The sequence below is a fragment of the Aquarana catesbeiana genome, linkage group LG06, assembly GCF_042186555.1.
Source record: "Aquarana catesbeiana isolate 2022-GZ linkage group LG06, ASM4218655v1, whole genome shotgun sequence".
In the NCBI taxonomy this organism is placed as follows: Eukaryota; Metazoa; Chordata; class Amphibia; order Anura; family Ranidae; genus Aquarana; species Aquarana catesbeiana.
Genome location: NC_133329.1, coordinates 346,864,386 through 346,883,651, shown reverse-complemented (window position 1 = coordinate 346,883,651; position 19,266 = coordinate 346,864,386). Strand labels below are relative to the sequence as shown.

The window sequence follows — 19,266 nt, the reverse complement described above, 5'->3', positions numbered from 1 at the left end:
CCCTCTCTTTGGAGTACTTTCTTCTTATATATTCACTTGTGAGATCAAGAAGGGGGCTGGCTAATGAATCCTCCATTGGAATATATGGTGTATGCACTCCTGAATGAAGCAAAAAATTCAGCTTAGAGAATCCTTGCTGTCACAGTTAAACTAGTGTGTAGTATGGGGAGATTTTCTTGTTGGGATATGGACAGTAGTAAATACCGATCAAAGGGTTAAACCCTGGACGACTTTTGCTAAAATGAAAAAATATATATCTATCTATTTAACAGTATACACTATATTGGTTTTAGCTTTGATAAATATATCATTGTATCAGTCACCTCCATGTTCCCGCATTGAGCCACGCGTATTTTTTGAAGATCTTTTGGTTAAGCCTCTTGGTGGTTTGCTGGGAAAATCCATTTCATCAGGTTCTATGACATAATCATTAGTTGAGGAGTTACTGTATCCAGTGTTTCTGCTCGATATCCTCCTGGTGGAAGCACGCCTTATCTTGCTGGCATTTATAGATCGGGATACCTGCACAGAACACAGCTGACATCCCTGTGAGAAATAAACAGAGAAGCATTCTCTAAAATACATTCATCAATAGCTTAGAGTAGGATAATGAAAACAGAACTCAAGCCCCTGCTTTAGCTTCATCATATACTGAACAGCAGAGCACCTACAGTGGATATAAAAAGTCTACACACCCCTGTTAAAATGTCAGGTTTCTGTGATGTAAAAAAAATGAGACAAAGATAAATCATTTCAGACCCTTTTCCACCTTTAACGTGACCTATAAACTGTACTAGGGATGAGCCGAACATCCCCCGGTTCTTTTCGCACCAGAACCTGCGAACGGATCGAAAATTCGCACGAACGTTAGAACCCCATTGACGTCTATGGAACTTGAACGTTCGAAATCAAAAGTGCTCATTTTAAAGGCTAATTTTCATGGTATTGTCCTAAAAAGGGTTTGGGGACCCGGGTCCTGCCCCAGGGGACATGTATCAATGCAAAAAAAAGTTGTAAAAAGGGCCGTTTTTTCGGGAGCAGTGATTTTAATGATGCTTAAAGTAAAAAAAAATAAGTGAAATATTCCTTTAAATATCGTACCTGGGGGTGTCTATAGTATGCCTGTAAAGTGACACGTGTTTCCCGTGCTTAGAACAGTCCCTGCACGAAATGTCTTTTTTAAAGGAAAAAAAGTCATTTAAAACTGCTTGCGGCTTTAAATGTAATGTCGGGTCCTGGCAATATGGATGAAAATCAGTGAGACAAACGGCATGGGTACCCCCCAGTCCATTACCAGGCCCTTTGGGTCTTGTATGGATATTAAGGGGAACCCCGCACCCAAATTAAAAAAAGGAAAGGTGTGGGGCCACCAGGCCCTATATACTCTGAACAGCAGTATTCAGGCGGTGCAAACAAGACAGGGACTGTAGGTTTGTTGTTAAGTAGAATCTGTTTGTAATTTTGAACAGGTACATTTTTAACGTGTTTAGCTCCAGCCAAAAAATCTTTTTTAAGCTTTTTGGAAAACATCACCCCTGTGACATTTGTTTTGCTGTCTGTGCTCCTCTTCAGAAGATTGAACCTCACTTTTTGTCCCAATGCCAAATGTTTTTCCCATATTAACTCTTACAGGAGAGAATTTCCCTTCCTAGGGGTAGACTTCATCTCACTTCCTGGATGTTGGATGTTTGAAAGTAGGGACCTGCCCTATATACTCAGCAGAAATTTGGGCCTTAGGTGTTGTTGTGGCCACAACACTGTAAGCCCTCTCATGGCCCTGCTGTGAAATATTAGATCAAGAATTGTAATTACATGCCCCTCTTGAACAGGGGCAGAAAATTGGGGCCTTTGGTGGTGGCGGTGGTGCTGGTGCCACAACACTATAAGTCCTCACTCGCTCTTGGTAGGCGCAGAAACGGGCCCTGCTGTGAAATATTAGATCAAGAATTGTAATTACATGCCCCTGTTGAACAGGGGCTGAAAAATTGGACCTTAGGCACTGGTGCCACAACACTGCAACCCCTCACAGATACTCTAGTTGGAACGCAGGAACGAGCCCTGCTGCAAAGTATTGCATCAAAAATTGTAATTACACGCCCCTGTTAAACAGGGGCTGAAAAATTAGGCCTTAGGCACTGGTGCTGGTGCCACAACACTGCAACCCATCACAGATACTCTAGTTGGAACGCAGGAACGAGCCCTGCTGCAAAGTATTGCATCAAAAATTGTAATTACACACATCCTCGTGGCCTCCTCAAATGGTGACAGGACAGTGCATGCATCCCTGATCATGGCCCACTGGCGTGGGGAAAAAAAAACAAGCTCCCCTGACCCTGTCCTGGTGCCATAGTCGCACAGGTACTCATTGATGGCCCTCTGCTGTCTGTGCAGCCGCTGCAGCATGGCCAACGTTGAGTTCCACCTGGTGGGCATGTCACAGATTAGGCGGTTCTTGTTCAGGTTAAACTCCTTTTGGAGGTCCGCCAGCTGAGCACTGGCATTATATGACCGGCGGAAATGCACACAGACTTTCCTGGCCTGCCTCAGGACATCCTGTAAGCCCGGGTACCTGCCCAAGAACCGCTGCACCACCAAGTTAAGGATGTGAGCCAAACAGGGCACATGGGTCATTTGTCCCTGTCGGAGGGCAGAGAGGAGGTTGGTGCCATTGTCGCAAACCACCATTCCTGCCTTAAGTTGGCGTGGCGTCAACCACCTCTGAACCTGCCCCTGCAGAGCTGACAGAACCTCTGCCCCAGTGTGGCTCCTGTCCCCCAAGCACACCAGCTCAAGCACCGCATGGCATCTTTTGGCCTGTGTACTTGCGTAGCCCCTTGAATGCCTACGGAGCGCCGCTGGTTCCGAGGACAAATCACAGGAAGAGGCCATGGAGGAAGAAGAAGAGGAGGGGGTGGAGGAGAGAGGTGTGTCACAATCATTAGTAGTGGCATTTTGGAGGCGTGGTGGCGGAACAACCTCCAACACTACTGCACCTTGTCCTGCATCCTTCCCAGCTGCCAGCAGAGTCACCCAATGCGCAATTAAACTTAGGTAATGTCCCTATCCATGCCTGCTGGACCATGAGCCAGCGGTAATATGCACCTTACCGCTGACCGCCCTGTCCAGTGAGGCCAAGACATTGCCTTCCACATGCTGGTAGAGAGCCGGAATCGCCTTCCGTGAGAAAAAGTGGCGTTTGGGTACCTGCCACTGAGGAACCGCACATTCCACAAACTCACGGAAGGGGGCAGAGTCTACCAACTGAAAAGGCAGCAGTTGAAGTGCTAGCAATTTTGCCAAGCTAGCATTCAACCGCTGGGCATGTGGATGGCTGGGAACGAACTTCTTTTGGTGGTGCAGAAGCTGGGGCAGGGAAATTTAGCTGGTACAATCTGACATCGGTGTACCGAAAGCAGATTGCCCACAAGTACTTGGCTGTGACACACCTAATTCTACACCTTCATTCCTCTCAGTGCAGGTCTCAGAGAGGACTGAAGGTATAGTGGGGTTGGAGATCTCAGCTGATGAGCAGCAAGGAGAGGTCCTCTTTGTTCTTTGGTGTGGGTCTTTTAGATACGCTTGCCAACGAACTGCATGGCAGGTCAACATATGTCTGGTCAAGCATGTGGTGCCCAAGCGGGAGATGTTTTGGCCACGCGAGATACGCTTGAGACATATGTTGCAAATAGCAGCGGCGCGATCTGATGCACTCATCTCTAAAAAGGCCCACACCAAAGAACTTTTTGAATAACGCGCAGAGACTGCAGCGCCCTGCACATGCGGAGCTTTGGGGTGTGATGCAGTCAGTGTGCTGCCCTTAGGCTGGCCCCTGGAGGGCATCCTGCCTCGTTGGTGATGTGCCTCCTCCTCCTCTCAGGCACCCACGTTGAGTCAGTGACCTCATCATCCACTCCCTCCTCATCACTGGAGCAAACCTGGCAGTATGCTGCAGCAGGGGGAGCATGACTGCCAGATTGCTGTCCTTCTTGGGCACCCCCTCTGTCCGTGCTCACGTTACTGCCTTCATCTAGCTCAGTATCATCATCAGAGCCTTCCAAACGCTGGGCATCTTCCTGGAGCATGTACCCAACACTGTGGTCAAACAGTTCAAGGGACTCCTCAGGAGGACATGGTGGGGCTAGGGAAGGAGTCACTGATGACATTGAGCCGAGGGAAGAGGCAGCTGCTTTGCCAGACAAAGTACCCTGAGCATGGGTGAGAGAGGATGAGGAGGATGAGGACGGCTTGGTCATCCACTCGACCAAGTCTTCCGCATGTTACGGCTCAACACGGCCAGCTGCCGAAAAAAAGGCCAAGCGTGTCCCACAGCCACGTGCTGATGAGGATGCACCGTCTCCATGACCAGCACTGTTGCCTCTAGACACAGAGCCTGCCTCTTTTATTGGCTTGTGACTGTCTGCCTCTCCTTTTTGGCCTTCCAGACATACTAATGGCCTGTAGCTGCACTAAGCAGGGATATATATATATATATATCAGCTAGCAAAATCAACTGCCTGCCTGTAGTATGAGAACACCACCAATCTTCTACAGGTAGCTTTAGCTGAACACTGTGCAGAGCTCGCCAAAAAATAACTTGTAGCTTATTTAGCTGCCTGCGGTAGTGATAGGATCAGGAAAACACCACCAACCTTCTACAGGTAGCTTTAGGTGAACACTGTGCAGAGCTCGCACTACACTAACTTGTAGCTTATTTAGCTGCCTGCGGTAGTAATAGGATCAGGAAAACACCACCAACCTTCTACAGGTAGCTTTAGGTGAACACTGTGCAGAGCTCGCATTACACTAACTTGTAGCTTATTTAGCTGCCTGCGGTAGTGATAGGATCAGAAAAACACCACCAACCTTCTACAGGTAGCTTTAGGTGAACACTGCAGAGCTCGCACTACACTAACTTGTAGCTTATTTAGCTGCCTGCAGTAGTAATAGGATCAGGAAAACATCACCAACTTTCTACAGGTAGCTTTAGGTGAACACTGTGCAGAGCTCGCACTACACTAACTTGTAGCTTATTTAGCTGCCTGCGGTAGTGATAGGATCAGGAAAACACCACCAACCTTCTACAGGTAGCTTTAGGTGAACACTGTGCAGAGCTCGCCAAAAAATAACTTGTAGCTTATTTAGCTGCCTGCGGTAGTGATAGGATCAGGAAAACACCACCAACCTTCTACAGGTAGCTTTAGCTGAACACTGTGCAGAGCTCGCAAAAAAATAACTTGTAGGTTTAGCTGAACACTATGAGGAGGACGCACTACACTAACTTGTAGCTTTAGCTGAACACTGTGCAGAGGTCGCACTACACTAACTTGTAGTTTTCGCTGAACACTGTGAGGAGGACACACTACACCAACTTGTAGCTTTAGCTGAACACTGAGGAGGACGCACTACCCTAACTTGTAGCTTTAGCTGAACACTGTGCAGAGGTCTCACTACACTAACTTGTAGCTTTAAAATAGTTATGGGGTATTCCTGCGCTATCGTGAACGGGGTTAGGGAGAAAGGAGGAGGGGAACCCAATCTCAATAAAACAAGGAAAAGCAGCCTACACCGAATGGGGTACAGCCTGTCCCCAGTTAAAAAGAAATGAAATAGAGTGTGGTGCTGCGCTAATCCCAATGAGATAGGCGTGTATTGGCTCTGTACTCGTGAGTATCTTATAGTGCACCCAAATTTAATCTTTGCAACTGTAACAGAGCAGTGGAAAGATGACCTAATGTGACAGTTGTATAAATTATGTGCTGATGGTGTATATGATCAAATAATCGTAGTATAGATACACAATAAATACTAATAAATATAACGTGCAAAGTGATTAGTGCTTGAACATCATGGTAGCAAACATAAATATATGGGTGAATAAATATAACATAGATAAAGATAGCAGCTGGCTCAAACTATCAACAGTCGCCAACTAGCTTAATTAAATATAAATCAACACATTCATAAGTGCATATATAACCAAAGTGCATCCAGTGCAAATTAAATGTGGCTAAGTGCTAAAAGTTCATTAGTATGCATGCAATTCTTGCATGCAAAATATTATCAGGTGCAGTGCTCCTTGCGGCGAAAAAACAATTAATCAAAAGTCCATAAAACGTGTAATGACTTCCGTGCTAAACATGGGTGACAATAGTGGTCAGTCTTCATGCAACAGTGTGGACATTGGTGGGCAGTGGCCCCTGAGGGTAATGGGGTAATCGCGTTTAGCCACTCAGAGGCATGGCGGCCTTTGTAGAGACCATGGGTATAATCTGCTATGGAGGATGGTAGAAATGTGGTCCTATCCTGATCACTTCTCCTGCAGGGGCGTCTGGTCCTTTCAAGTAGTGTCCCGGGGTCACCCAGATAGATTAAGAAAGGAAGCCCACAATAGTGTAGTATTGTATGGAAGCATATCACTTTTATTACAATATAAAATTCAGTACTCACATAAAACGTTTAAAAACCGGGTGGAGATCCGACGAGCGGCGAGCTCGTAATGCAATAACTGTCAGAGAGTGCCTGTCCCCTCCCGCTCGTCGGATCTCCACCCGGTTTTTAAACGTTTTATGTGAGTACTGAATTTTATATTGTAATAAAAGTGATATGCTTCCATACAATACTACACTATTGTGGGCTTCCTTTCTTAATCTATCTGGGTGACCCCGGGACACTACTTGAAAGGACCAGACGCCCCTACAGGAGAAGTGATCAGGATAGGACCACATTTCTACCATCCTCCATAGCAGATTATACCCATGGTCTCTACAAAGGCCGCCATGCCTCTGAGTGGCTAAACGCGATTACCCCATTACCCTCAGGTAAGGGGCCACTGCCCACCAATGTGCACACTGTTGCATGAAGACTGACCACTATTGTCACCCATGTTTAGCACGGAAGTCATTACACGTTTTATGGACTTTTGATGAATTGTTTTTTCGCCGCAAGGAGCACTGCACCTGATAATATTTTGCATGCAAGAATTGCATGCATACTAATGAACTTTTAGCACTTAGCCACATTTAATTTGCACTGGATGCACTTTGGTTATATATGCACTTATGAATGTGTTGATTTATATTTAATTAAGCTAGTTGGCGACTGTTGATAGTTTGAGCCAGCTGCTATCTTTATCTATGTTATATTTATTCACCCATATATTTATGTTTGCTACCATGATGTTCAAGCACTAATCACTTTGCACGTTATATTTATTAGTATGTATTGTGTATCTATACTACGATTATTTGATCATATACACCATCAGCACATAATTTATACAACTGTCACATTAGGTCATCTTTCCACTGCTCTGTTACAGTTGCAAAGATTAAATTTGGGTGCACTATAAGATACTCACGAGTACAGAGCCAATACACGCCTATCTCATTGGGATTAGCGCAGCACCACACTCTATTTCAACTTGTAGCTTTAGCTGAACACTGTGCAGAGGTCACACTACACTAACTTGTAGTTTTAGCTGAACACTGTGAGCAGGACGCACTACACTAACTTGTAGCTTTAGCTGAACACTGTGCAGAGGTCTCACTACACTAACTTGTAGTTTTAGCTGAACACTATGAGGAGGATGCACTACACTAACTTGTAGCTGTAGCTGAACACTGTGCAGAGGTCGCACTACACTAACTTGTAGTTTTCGCTGAACACTGTGAGGAGGACACGCTACACCAACTTAAAGCTTTATCTGAACACTGTGCAGAGGTCGCACTACACTAACTTGTAGTTTTAGCTGAACACTATGAGGAGGACGCACTACACTAACTTGTAGCTGTAGCTGAACACCGTGCAGAGGTCGCACTACACTAACTTGTAGTTTTCGCTGAACACTGTGAGGAGGACACACTACACCAACTTGTAGCTTTAGCTGAACACTGTGCAGAGGTTGCACTACACTAACTTGTAGTTTTCGCTGAACACTGTGAGGTGGACACACTACACCAACTTGTAGCTTTAGCTGAACACTGTGCAGAGGTCTCACTACACTAACTTGTAGCTTTAGCTGAACACTGCAGAGGTCGCACTACACTAACTTGTAGTTTTAGCTGAACACTGTGAGCAGGACGCACTACACTAACTTGTAGCTTTAGCTGAACACTGTGCAGAGGTCACACTAAACTAACTTGTAGCTTTAGCTGAACACTGTGAGGAGGACGCACTACCCTAACTTGTAGTTTTAGCTGAACACTGTGCGCTACACTAACTTGTAGTTTTAGCTGAACACTGCAGAGGTCACACTAAACTAACTTGTAGCTTTAGCTGAACACTGTGAGGAGGACGCACTACCCTAACTTGTAGCTTTAGCTGAACACTGTGCACTACACTAACTTGTAGTTTTAGCTGAACACTGTGCAGAGGTCACACTAAACTTGTAGCTTTAACTGAACACTGTGAGGAGGACGCACTACACTAACTGTAAATAGTCTAGCTGCCTGACTGTGGTACTAATAGGATCAAAAGAACACCAGCAATTTTCTTCAGGTAGCTGTAAATACTGTAACAAGACAATCCTGCCTGTCAGTAGGAAGATAACAGGAACGGATCTAGCTAAACTGAATACAGTGTATATATATATATATGCAACACCTGGGATGCATATATATACACAATACACTGTAAGTGCAGCTAACTCACTGACTGTCCTGCCTAATCTAGCTAACTCAAATGAAGTGACACTGTCTCTCTCTTTCTCTAAGCACGCCGGAACACACACTACACAGGGCCACCGTGCAGGCAGCCTTATATAGTGTGGGGCGTGTTCTAAACCCCCTGAGCCATAATTGGCCAAAGCCAGCTCTCTTTACCGACGGCGCTGTGATTGGCCAAGCATGCGGGTCATAGTGCATGCTTGGCCAATCATCAGCCAGCAATGCACTGCGATGCCGCAATGAATTATGGGTCGTGACGCGCCACACGAATTTGTCGCGAACGGCCCATATCGTTCGCAATTCGACGAACGATCGAACAGCCGATGTTCGAGCATGGGTTCGATTCGAACACGAAGCTCATCCCTAAACTGTACAACTCAACTGAAAAACAAACTGAATTTTTTTAGGTGGAGGGAAGTAAAAATAAAAAATAAAATATGGTTGCATAACTGTGCACATCTTTTAACTAATACTTTGTTGAAGCACCTTTTGATTTTATTACAGCACTCAGTCTTTTTGGGTATGAGTCTATCAGCATGACACATCTTGACTTGGCAATATTTGCCCATACTTCTTTGCAAAAACACTCCAAATCTGTCAGATTGCAAAGGCTTCTCCTGTGCACAGCCCTCTTCAGATCACCCCACAGATTTTCAGTGGGATTCAGGTCTGGGCTCTGGCTGGGCTATTCCAAAACTTTAATCTTCTTCTGGGGAAAGCCATTCTGTTGTTGATTTGGGTGTATGCTTTAGGTCATTGTCATGCTGAAAGATGAAGTTCCTTTTCATGTTCAGCTTTCTAGCAGAAGCCTGAAGGTTTTGTGCCAATATTGACTGGTATTTGGACCTGTTCATAATTCTCTCTACCTTGACTAAGGCTCCTGTTCCAGCTAAAGAAAAACAGCTCCAAAGCTTGATGCTGCCACCACCATGCTTCACGGTGGGTATGGTGATATTTTGGTGATATGCAGTGTTGTTTTTGCACCAAACATAACTTTTGGAATTATTGCCAAAAATTTCAACCTTTGTTTTATCAAGCCCCTCCCACTGTTAGTACACTATGCTGTCTAGTTATTTTCCACTAGGTGCCCAAGGCTGCACCCCCCTAGGAAAAAAATTACATACAACCCTGAATATAAACTCTTATAAGCGTATTCACTTAAAGCAAAGGAAAACACATTGTGCCAAGTGTCCCAAAGCAAGCAATTAGAAGATATTTTAAATTCTTCTGACTAGCACAACTGAAATCTAATTACTTTGAATTTTAGGGCTTCCTGAGCATTTTCACTGGATTAAAACTGTTAGACTAAGTATCCTTGCTGGTTTTGGAAAATTAATCTTGTGGACCATCGTTTTAAATTAAACACAATAAAACAAATGGAAGTAAATCGGAAATATACTATTGGAGGCATTCTTGGTTTGTTCCATGTACTCCTGTATTGGTCTCTGGAGGAGAGATAGCAGCATTTGGATGCACTCCAAGCGCGGAGAGAGAGGAGCCTGGAGGAGAGGCAAAACGCTATTAGTCCCACTTACAAAAATAAGGGACAGTGAATGTGGTGGGTAGAAGGAAGCACAAAAACAAAACTGGAGTGAAAATTGCACATTATCTTTCGCCACTTTTTTTACTTTTATGAAATAAGAAGCACAAGAGACACTTTATGACACCTCTATGATGCACTTTATACGACTTTATTGTTATAAATTTGTATGAATTTTTTTTTTACATAGCATTTTTTTTTTTTTTGCACTTATTGCAAAAAGTTTGCCATGTCATGAACCATTACGCTATTCACTATTATACTTATATTAGACCCTCTTTCTTTCTCTCTCTTTTATGAAAAAGGGAATGGTGCTACTCTATCCTGACCATCTGCTACCTTGCCTGAAAAAGCACATGCTACATTGGCAATATGTCAGTCCCTGGGAATTTATTTGTTTAAATATGTTAAAAAGGGGTTAATACTGTCCACCAACCTTGCAGGTTATTTTCAGTCTTATGATCCTTCACATTTTCATACATGCATTCTGTTATCATTTTAATTTACCTTTTCTCTCCACTTGACCATGCGTTCACTGCATGGATGTGTTGGAAGAGACTGCTGCTCCAACTCCGCTAGTGCCAAGGACAGTTTGAAATAATTGGCTTCAAGAAGATTCGCTTTTAGACTGGTCTATAAGAAATGCAACATGCACATTTTAGAATATCACTCAGCAGTCTAGAAGATTCAGAGCCTATAAACCAAGGTCTCAAATGGGTTGATTCAACATTTTTGGGGTACTTTAACTGTTGGAATATATATATTTATTCCAAGGGAAACGAACTTTGGAGGTTCAAAGACTGATAGTTGGGGGTCCCTGAAAATATTACTATGATAATTAATATGATTCATGAGACTGGGACAGAGCTAAGCATTGTTTTTAGTACTGAATAGAGTGGAGAATGGTTATAAGCTCTATCAGTTCCATCTGTGTCCCCATTGTGGTCATTTCCATCTTTTCTTTACCTGGTTTACCTGGTTAACACACAGGAAATTAGTATAACCCCCCCCCCCAAAGTAAAAAAAAAAAAAAACTGACAATGACGTTAAATCTTTCCTGCTTCCTTAATCCATTTATATATCCATTAAATACTTAAATGTATTCTAATTGGTAGTTCATGCAAGGGACAGCACTGTAAGCCAATCTGATGTTACTGTGCAATTAATCAGAGCTTGCTGATTGGAAGCAAGGTGACCTCATTAGTGAGCTGCTGTTTCTTCACTATCCAATCAATGTCTTGACCAAGATATCATTTTGTGACCACAGTGAATAATAAAGAAAATTGTCAGGACTTGTGAAGTGTCTGGCAAACATTATAACAATTTGTCTGCATTGCAATTTTTTGGCATGTTTCCTAGTTCACAATTATGTGTATTGTTATTGCTTATTTAACCCTGTGCCTACACTTACACAACCGCACACGTGGTAACATGCTTTATTATGAGGTACCACAAGGTGATGTGTATTGCAATTCATTTTTAACCGCTTGCCGCCCGCCGGCTGTCATATGACGGCCTGGCGGCACGGCTCTCGTTCTGGGAGGGCGTCATATGACGCCCTCGCCTTCCCAGCCCACCAGGGGGCGCGCGCGTGCCTGGCAGCCGTGATGTCGGCCGGACACCCGCAATTGCCCGGTAACACAGCAGGACCATGGATCTGTGTGCGTAAACACACAGATCCACGTCCTGTCAGAGGACAGGAGACGCGATGGTGTGTTCCAAGTACAGAGGAACACCGATCGGTCCCCCCCCCTTGTGAGTCCCCTCCCCCTACAGTTAGAATCAATCCCTAGGAAACATAATTAACTCCTCGATCGCCCCCTAGTGTTGACCCCTTCCCTGCCAGTCACATTTATACAGTAATCAGGTCATTTTTATAGCACGGATCGCTGTATAAATGTGAATGGTCCCAAAAATGTGTCAAAAGTGTCCGATATGTCCGCCGCAATATCGCAGTCACGATAAAAATCGCAATCGCCGCCATTACTAGTAAAAAAAAAAATATTAAAAATGCTATAAATCTAGCCCCTATTTTGTAGACACTATAACTTTCGCGCAAACCAATCAATATAAGCTTATTGCTATTTTTTGTTGACCAAAAATATGTAGAAGAATATATAATGGCCTAAACTGAGGAAAAATTTTGTCTTTAAAAAAAAAAAAAAAATTGGATATTTATTATAGCAAAAAGTAAAAAATAATGCGTTTTTTCAAACTTGTCACTCTTCTTTTGTTTATAGTGCAAAAAATAAGAACAACAGAGGTGATCAAATACCAAAGCTCTATTTGTGGGGAAAAAATGATAAATTTCATTTGGGTACAGTGTTGCATGACTGCGCAATTGTCATTCAAAGTGTGACAGCGCTGAAAGATGAAAAATGGCCTGGGCAGAAAGGGGGTGAAAGTGCCCGGTATTGAGGTGGGTAATGTCCTTCAAAATGCATACAGGAACTAAACAAATGCACCTGCCCCACAAAGCACTGCAGTGCACGCTATAAAGAATTTTCTTGCAGCAACTGGAAAAAATAAGGCAGATGATTTTTTTTAGCCGATGGATGCATATTGAGAGCTCATTAGAAATGAAAGGGCAATGCGCACATGAAAATGCACACTTAGGTGTATGGGGTCCCTTCAAGTAAATTAGAATAAATGTCTGAGTATTTAGTGTAGCTATAAGTAATTAAAGCAAAGTGATGATTTTAAAAAATACTGAAAATTTACCGCAAGAAGAAACAGTAAAATGTATGCTATATAATTTTTGTAGGTTGCTAAAGAAGCACCGCAGGGAAATGTGTATAAATAGCAATAGAATAGGACTTAAATCTCTGCTAAACAAACTAACATTTACTTTTATATGTGTGCATACATTTTGAATAATACATACCTCTTCTAGAAGAATGGCAGTTTCTTCTTCATTCTTCATATCAGAAAATGATGGATTTTCTTTATAGGCTCTCATCATTTTCTCCAGCCCTGGAACAACATACATTTCTATGCCTGAGGTTCTTATATAAATTTTGCATAGTAAAAAACATAAGTACCGTATATACTTGAGTACAAGCCAACTTTCTCAGCACATTTCTTATGCTGAAAAAGCACCCCTCGGCTTATACTCGAGTGAGGGTCTCGAGTGAGGGTGCAGCCTCACTGTGCCCACCTGCAGCTGTACCTTTGATAACCAAAACAGTGGGTGTCTCCCGCTGTGTCATGCAGTCTGTTCAGCGGCCGTCCACTGTAACAATGCCCCGCCTCCTCCTCGTCCACTGATTCAGTTTCCCAGCATTGTATCAGCGTTCCGTCTATCACGGATGAGGAGGAGGTGGGGCTTTGTTACAGTGGACGGCCACAGAACAGACTGCATGACACAGCGGGAGACACCCACTGTTTTGGTTATCAAAGGTACAGCTACAGATGAGGCACAATGAGGCTGCAGATGAGGCACAATGAGGCTGCAGATGAGGCACAATGGGGCTGCAGATGAGGCACAATGGGGCTGCAGATGAGGCACAATGGGGCTGCAGATGAGGCACAATGGGGCTGCAGATGAGGCACAATGGGGCTGCAGATGAGGCACAATGGGGCTGCAGATGAGGCACAATGGGGCTGCAGATGAGGCACAATGGGGCTGCAGATGAGGCACAATGGGGCTGCAGATGAGGCACAATGGGGCTGCAGATGAGGCACAATGGGGCTGCAGATGAGGCACAATGGGGCTGCAGATGAGGCACAATGGGGCTGCAGATGAGGCACAATGGGGCTGCAGATGAGGCACAATGGGGCTGCAGATGAGGCACAGTGAGGCTGCAGATGGGCACAGTGAGGCTGCAGATGGGCACAGTGAGGCTGCAAATGGGCACAGTGAGGCTGCAGATGGGCACAGTGGGGCTGCAGATGGGCACAGTGAGGCTTCAGATGGGCACAGTGAGGCTGCAAATGGGCACAGTGAGGCTACAGATGGGCACAGTGAGGCTACAGATGGGCACAGTGAGGCTACAGATGGGCACAGTGAGGCTGCAGATGGGCATTGTTTACTTAGTAGCTGTTGCATTTCTCACCCTAGGCTTATACTCGATTCAAGACGTTTTCCCAGTTTTTTGTGGTAAAATTAGGTGCCTCGGCTTATACTCCAGTATATACGGTAATAAGAATTCAACATCTTATACCATACATTCTAATATCTACACTGCTGTGTTGTATAACCATTTGAATAAAAGGCAGTGGAACTACCAGCATGCAGGCATGGAGTTCTGCAGAGCCAATATAGACTGTGGCCTATAGTGTATTGTACATTGTGTTCTGTACTGTCAGTAACACATTCCTGTGTACAATAAACTGTTCCAGGCTTCCACATTGCCTGCCAGTGCAATTAGACTGCAATTCAGCTGGTTTCCCATTGCTGCTGTCCCTACACGGCTTTGTGAACTGAAAGTTTTTGTAAAAGTTTTTTCTTTTTTTTTTCATTAAAATACCAAACATGTTATACTTACCTGCTCTGTGTAATGGTTTTGCACAGAGCATCCCTGATCCTCCTCTTCTCCTCCTCTTCTCGAGTCCCCCATCGGCACCCCTGGCTCTCTCCAATGCTCCCCCTGCCAAGTAGCCCCATAGCAAGCTGCTTACTTTGAGGGCACTCATGTATGCTCGCTCCCGAGTAGGCTCCGTGTGTCTCCTGCTGCTGTGTTTGAGTCAATGAGGATGGAGAGAGCTGGGAGAGCCGCTGTTCTCGTGCACATCGTTGGATCAAGAAAGAATGGGCTCAAATAAGTATAAGAGGGGGCTGGGAGTGGGGAGCTGCACACTGAAGGTGTTTTACCTTCATGCTGAAAATGCTTTATAAAAAACCTTCAGCCTGTAGAACCACTTTAACCTCCCTGACGGTTTTCCCGGGTGTGGCTTGGGGTTAAATTTCAGCACCATTAGCGGTAACCCTGAGCCACACTCGGGATTACATTGCAGGATCCTGGTGCGGTATACTTACCTTGTCCCCAGGATCCTGAGATGTCCCCCGCTGTGTCTGCGTGCTCTGTCTCCTCCGAAGCCTCTCTGTGCCAGGCTCCGTTCCCTGTGAGCGTCGCGACGTACGGGGGCGGAGCCTGGCGGCAAATTTAAAAAAAAGTAAAAATCATAACACATACAGTAGTGTAATCTTACAGATTACACTACTGTATGAAATTATTTCACATCCCTTTTGTCCCCAGTGCTTTGGCCCATGCCCTGCATGCAGTTTTATATAATATATTCTGTTCTTTCTGCCTGGAAACTTGAGATTGTCCATAGCAACCAAAAAGTGTCCCTTTACATCAAAAGTGGCTTTAGACCAGCTAGAAAACAGCGATAGTAAATTAGAACACTTGCAGAATTGAGCGATAGTGAATCGTGGGGAAATTTATTTTACTTTTATTATATTATTATTTTTTTTAATTATTTATATTTATTTATAATATTATAATTTATGTTTTTGTGTTTCAAACTTCATCATACCCGGGATGTCTACTAGACTCTTGGTGGACAGATTTAAGTGTGTTATTGTTAAGAATTACAGACCTACAATATAAACGCCAAATTTCCATGCAAAATAATTATACCGCTTTCAGCACCTAAAATCTGAAATAATCATACCGCCAGGGAGGTTAAGCTACACATTACTAGATTTTTGAACATTTGTACGAAAATTCCGATCGGTACATTTGATAACTTGACCAGTGTCATTCGAAAGTGATTCAAAATTCCATTTGCTTTTAACATTTGGTTATGGAATGAGCGCAACTTCTTGAGTGAAAACCGCATTCACAGTTAGAAGTTCATTCGTTCAAGAAAAGTTTTCCATCCTGCTCCTTCTGAAAATGACTGTCTAATCGACCCCAATAAAATTTTAAAAATCAAACGAAAGTTCCTGAAATGAAGGTTTTCCAAGAAAATCCTTCCAATGTATGGCCAACTTTAGAGTCAGACTGCATGGAAAACAGATCAATTTCACCAGTCAAATTTTGATCCATGTATGGGCAGGCTGGTTGTACAGAAGTCGATCTACTGATTTGGATGGAGTGATTGAGAATCTTTTCAGTCTCAGGTGGAGCCCTGTCCATGTTATGATGTCATCACTATCCTCGCCCCTTCCTTTATATAGCTTTTGACAGCTAGGCTAGTGTTACTGTTGAGGATACAGTTGGGGAACAGACATGTGCAGCGGTTCATTAGGTTTTTTACTTTCAACGAAGGCAGGCATTGCAATTGATGATGGATTTACAACTAGGGACTTTTTCAGAGATTTTTTTTGTTTAATAAAGGACATGTTAAAGGTTCGGGTGTCTTTATTTCTAAGTTACATTTTTTTTTTCTTTTGTGAATAAGCAGCCAATATAGGCCATGCCCTACTGTATATTCATGTGATGGGGGGGCTGGTATCTGGGGGCCCCATTATTATTAAAGGGGACATCCAGATTCTGTTAAGCCCCCTGCCCACAGACTCCCACAACCACTGGGCAAGGGTTGTGGGGATAGGGTCCTTGCCCACCCATATTGGGGGCATAGCAGCCTGGTATGGTTCAGGAGGGGAGGACACATGCTTGCCGCCACACCCCCACTTTTCTTAGACAGGCTGAATGCTCAGACTAAGGGTCCGGTATAGATTTCCTGAGGGACCTCATACATTTTTTTTTAATATGTGAGGTACCCCCTTAAAGTCCATACCAGATTTAAATGGGTTAGTATGCATTGGGGGTGGGGGGGCTCTAGGCAATTGTTTTTCATTAACAAAGTTAATGCTCTGTGATACAGTGCAAGGAAAAAAATGTGACAAATCAAACCCAATACATGTGAAAAATTAACCTGCATGTGACAGTCATTCATAAAGCAAAAAGTCCAAAATAAAATGAATTATATATATAAAAAAGTCCAAAGGAAGAGCATGAGAATGAAGTGTCAATCTTCTATCGTGCAAACGACCTTATGAAACTGCAACAGTGGAGGATCCAATAGATGAAATAATATGAGGTACTCTTACCAGAAAGGGTGGGCCCGGATGTCAGCGACACCGGGTCAAAAAGGCTTGAATGATCAAATCAGTGGCTCTCTCTGATGGAAGTAGAAGTCCGGGGTCATGGTGATATCTGTGGAGACCCCGGACTTCTACTGTTAGCGCTACTTTTTTTACACTCTTCGTTCAAATTTTGTCACATTTTGTGTAGCAGCTGCCATATTTTGTTATATATTTGCGTAGTATTATTCCACTTCCCAATTTTTTTTCATTCTTGCAGTAGGAGTACACAAAGCAGTACGCATACCCCTCCAAAGGACCCCCAAATTACATAGCAGACCCTTGGAGAGGTCTGTGGGCTGTTTTCTATTAAAAAGAAGAAACGCCGGTAATGACAGCTGTCAAAGTCATTTGCCAGCTTTTTAAAATAGTTTTTCCTTTGTGAATGACGGTGCAGCTGCAGCACTTTCTGTACATCACAGAGGTGCGCTTCTTTAAAGGCAGGAATAGGACACCCCCCAGGTATGTTATTTAAAGCAATTGCACATTTTCAATGTTTCACTTTAAGAATTGAAAAAGAAATCACTGCTCCTTGCCAAATGGATAATTACTTTGTATTTGTACATGTTCCCCAGAGAAGTGCACCTCTCCCCATGCTATTTTTGACACCCCCTTGCCTATTAGCCCCGCAAATGACAGATTTGACTCCTATTGATTCCAATAGGGTTTGGGCTTGGCATGCAAACTTCTTTGAAGTCTCACCAAACCCCTGTCGAACCGAACAAAGGGCAGTTGAGTTCATCACTTGTAATAATTATATTCATTATTTTCCCAGCTGTATACTATGACAGGGGTTCTAAACCTTCCCTACTCTTTGCAAATGATGAGATGGGAGGAGGGGTTGGCGTCTCCGTGACTTTGAAGTGCATTATTAGTTTACACACTTGCCATTGCTACTAATCACAATAAAAAAAAAAAAAAAAAAAAAAGTTTATCAAGTAAAACAGGTACAAAGTGAAACTGCCATAGTATAGAATTCACAGCAGGTCAAGGAAACGAGTACCCACATAACAAGCGGCTTGCTATGGGGGCACTCATCAGGGGGGTGGAGCGAGGAGCGCCGGTGGGGAACCCCAGAAGAAGAGGCTCGGGGCTGCTCTGTGCAAAACCATTACACAGAGCAGGTAAGTGCAATATGTTTGTTATTTTAAAAAATACTTTTAATATCACTAAGGCTGAAGTTTAAATATGGATATTATTGTAATGTAAGTATGTACAGTATGTGCCACACCTGGTTGATCCCTGGAAGCTGGAAATCACTATAGTAGGCACGGCTATTACAGTGATTGCTGCTAGCTTCTTGGTGCCATGCCGAGTGGCTGCCCTGCTGCTTAGTGAACACAAGAGGTTGCTCGGCACACAGGCACCATTCAGAGAACATGCATTTTCTCAATAAATGCAAAGCGTTCTCTAATAGGATGAGGTGAAAATTGTAATGTCCCTGTCCCACCTCATCCAATCAGAGAATGGCTTGCAACCATTAGGAAAATGCAAAGTGTTCCCTGAATAGCACCCACTCCGAGCGAGTGGCCTCCCGTCATAAAACAGCAGGGCAGCCACTTGGCACAGGATCGGGAAGTTAGCGGCGATTACTGTAGTAGCAGTGCCTACTGATTTCCAGGGAACAGCCAGGTATGGCACATACATACTTACATGGGTCTAAGCTGAACCAATGCAACTTTTCAAAAATATTCAAAGCTAAACTTCAGCTTTAAGAGAGTACTAAATGAATTTCTATTAAAAATAAAATGTGTTCAAAGAAACAAACTTAGTACAGTATTGATACAACCATCGTATGTCTGCAGAGACATTATCAGTACATTGTGTAGACACAATCAGCCAAAATCACATCTGTGCAGATGAAATGGGGTTGATTTACTAAAGGCAAAAAGACTGTGCACTCTGCAAGTGCAGTTGCTCCAGAGATTAATAAATGAGCAGAAGCTCTGCTGACTTCCATCATCCAATCATGTGCAAGCAAAAATGCTGTTTTTTTTCCCTTGCACGTGATTGGGTACTCTTTGCAA

At 43.7% G+C, this 19,266-nt stretch overlaps 1 protein-coding gene across 4 annotated transcripts in view; it reads right to left on the bottom strand.

The window, feature by feature from the left end:
• Positions 1–19,266, bottom strand: part of NOSTRIN (nitric oxide synthase trafficking) — a 143,080-nt gene that overhangs the window by 33,492 nt on the left and 90,322 nt on the right. For all 4 annotated transcript variants that reach the window (XM_073634001.1, XM_073634002.1, XM_073634000.1 and 1 more), the window contains 3 exons: positions 13,088–13,176; positions 10,711–10,836; positions 324–546 (listed from right to left, as the gene is read on the bottom strand). In XM_073634001.1, the coding sequence (XP_073490102.1) occupies positions 324–546; positions 10,711–10,836; positions 13,088–13,176 (438 nt within the window). The remainder of the gene's footprint in view (positions 1–323; positions 547–10,710; positions 10,837–13,087; positions 13,177–19,266) is intronic.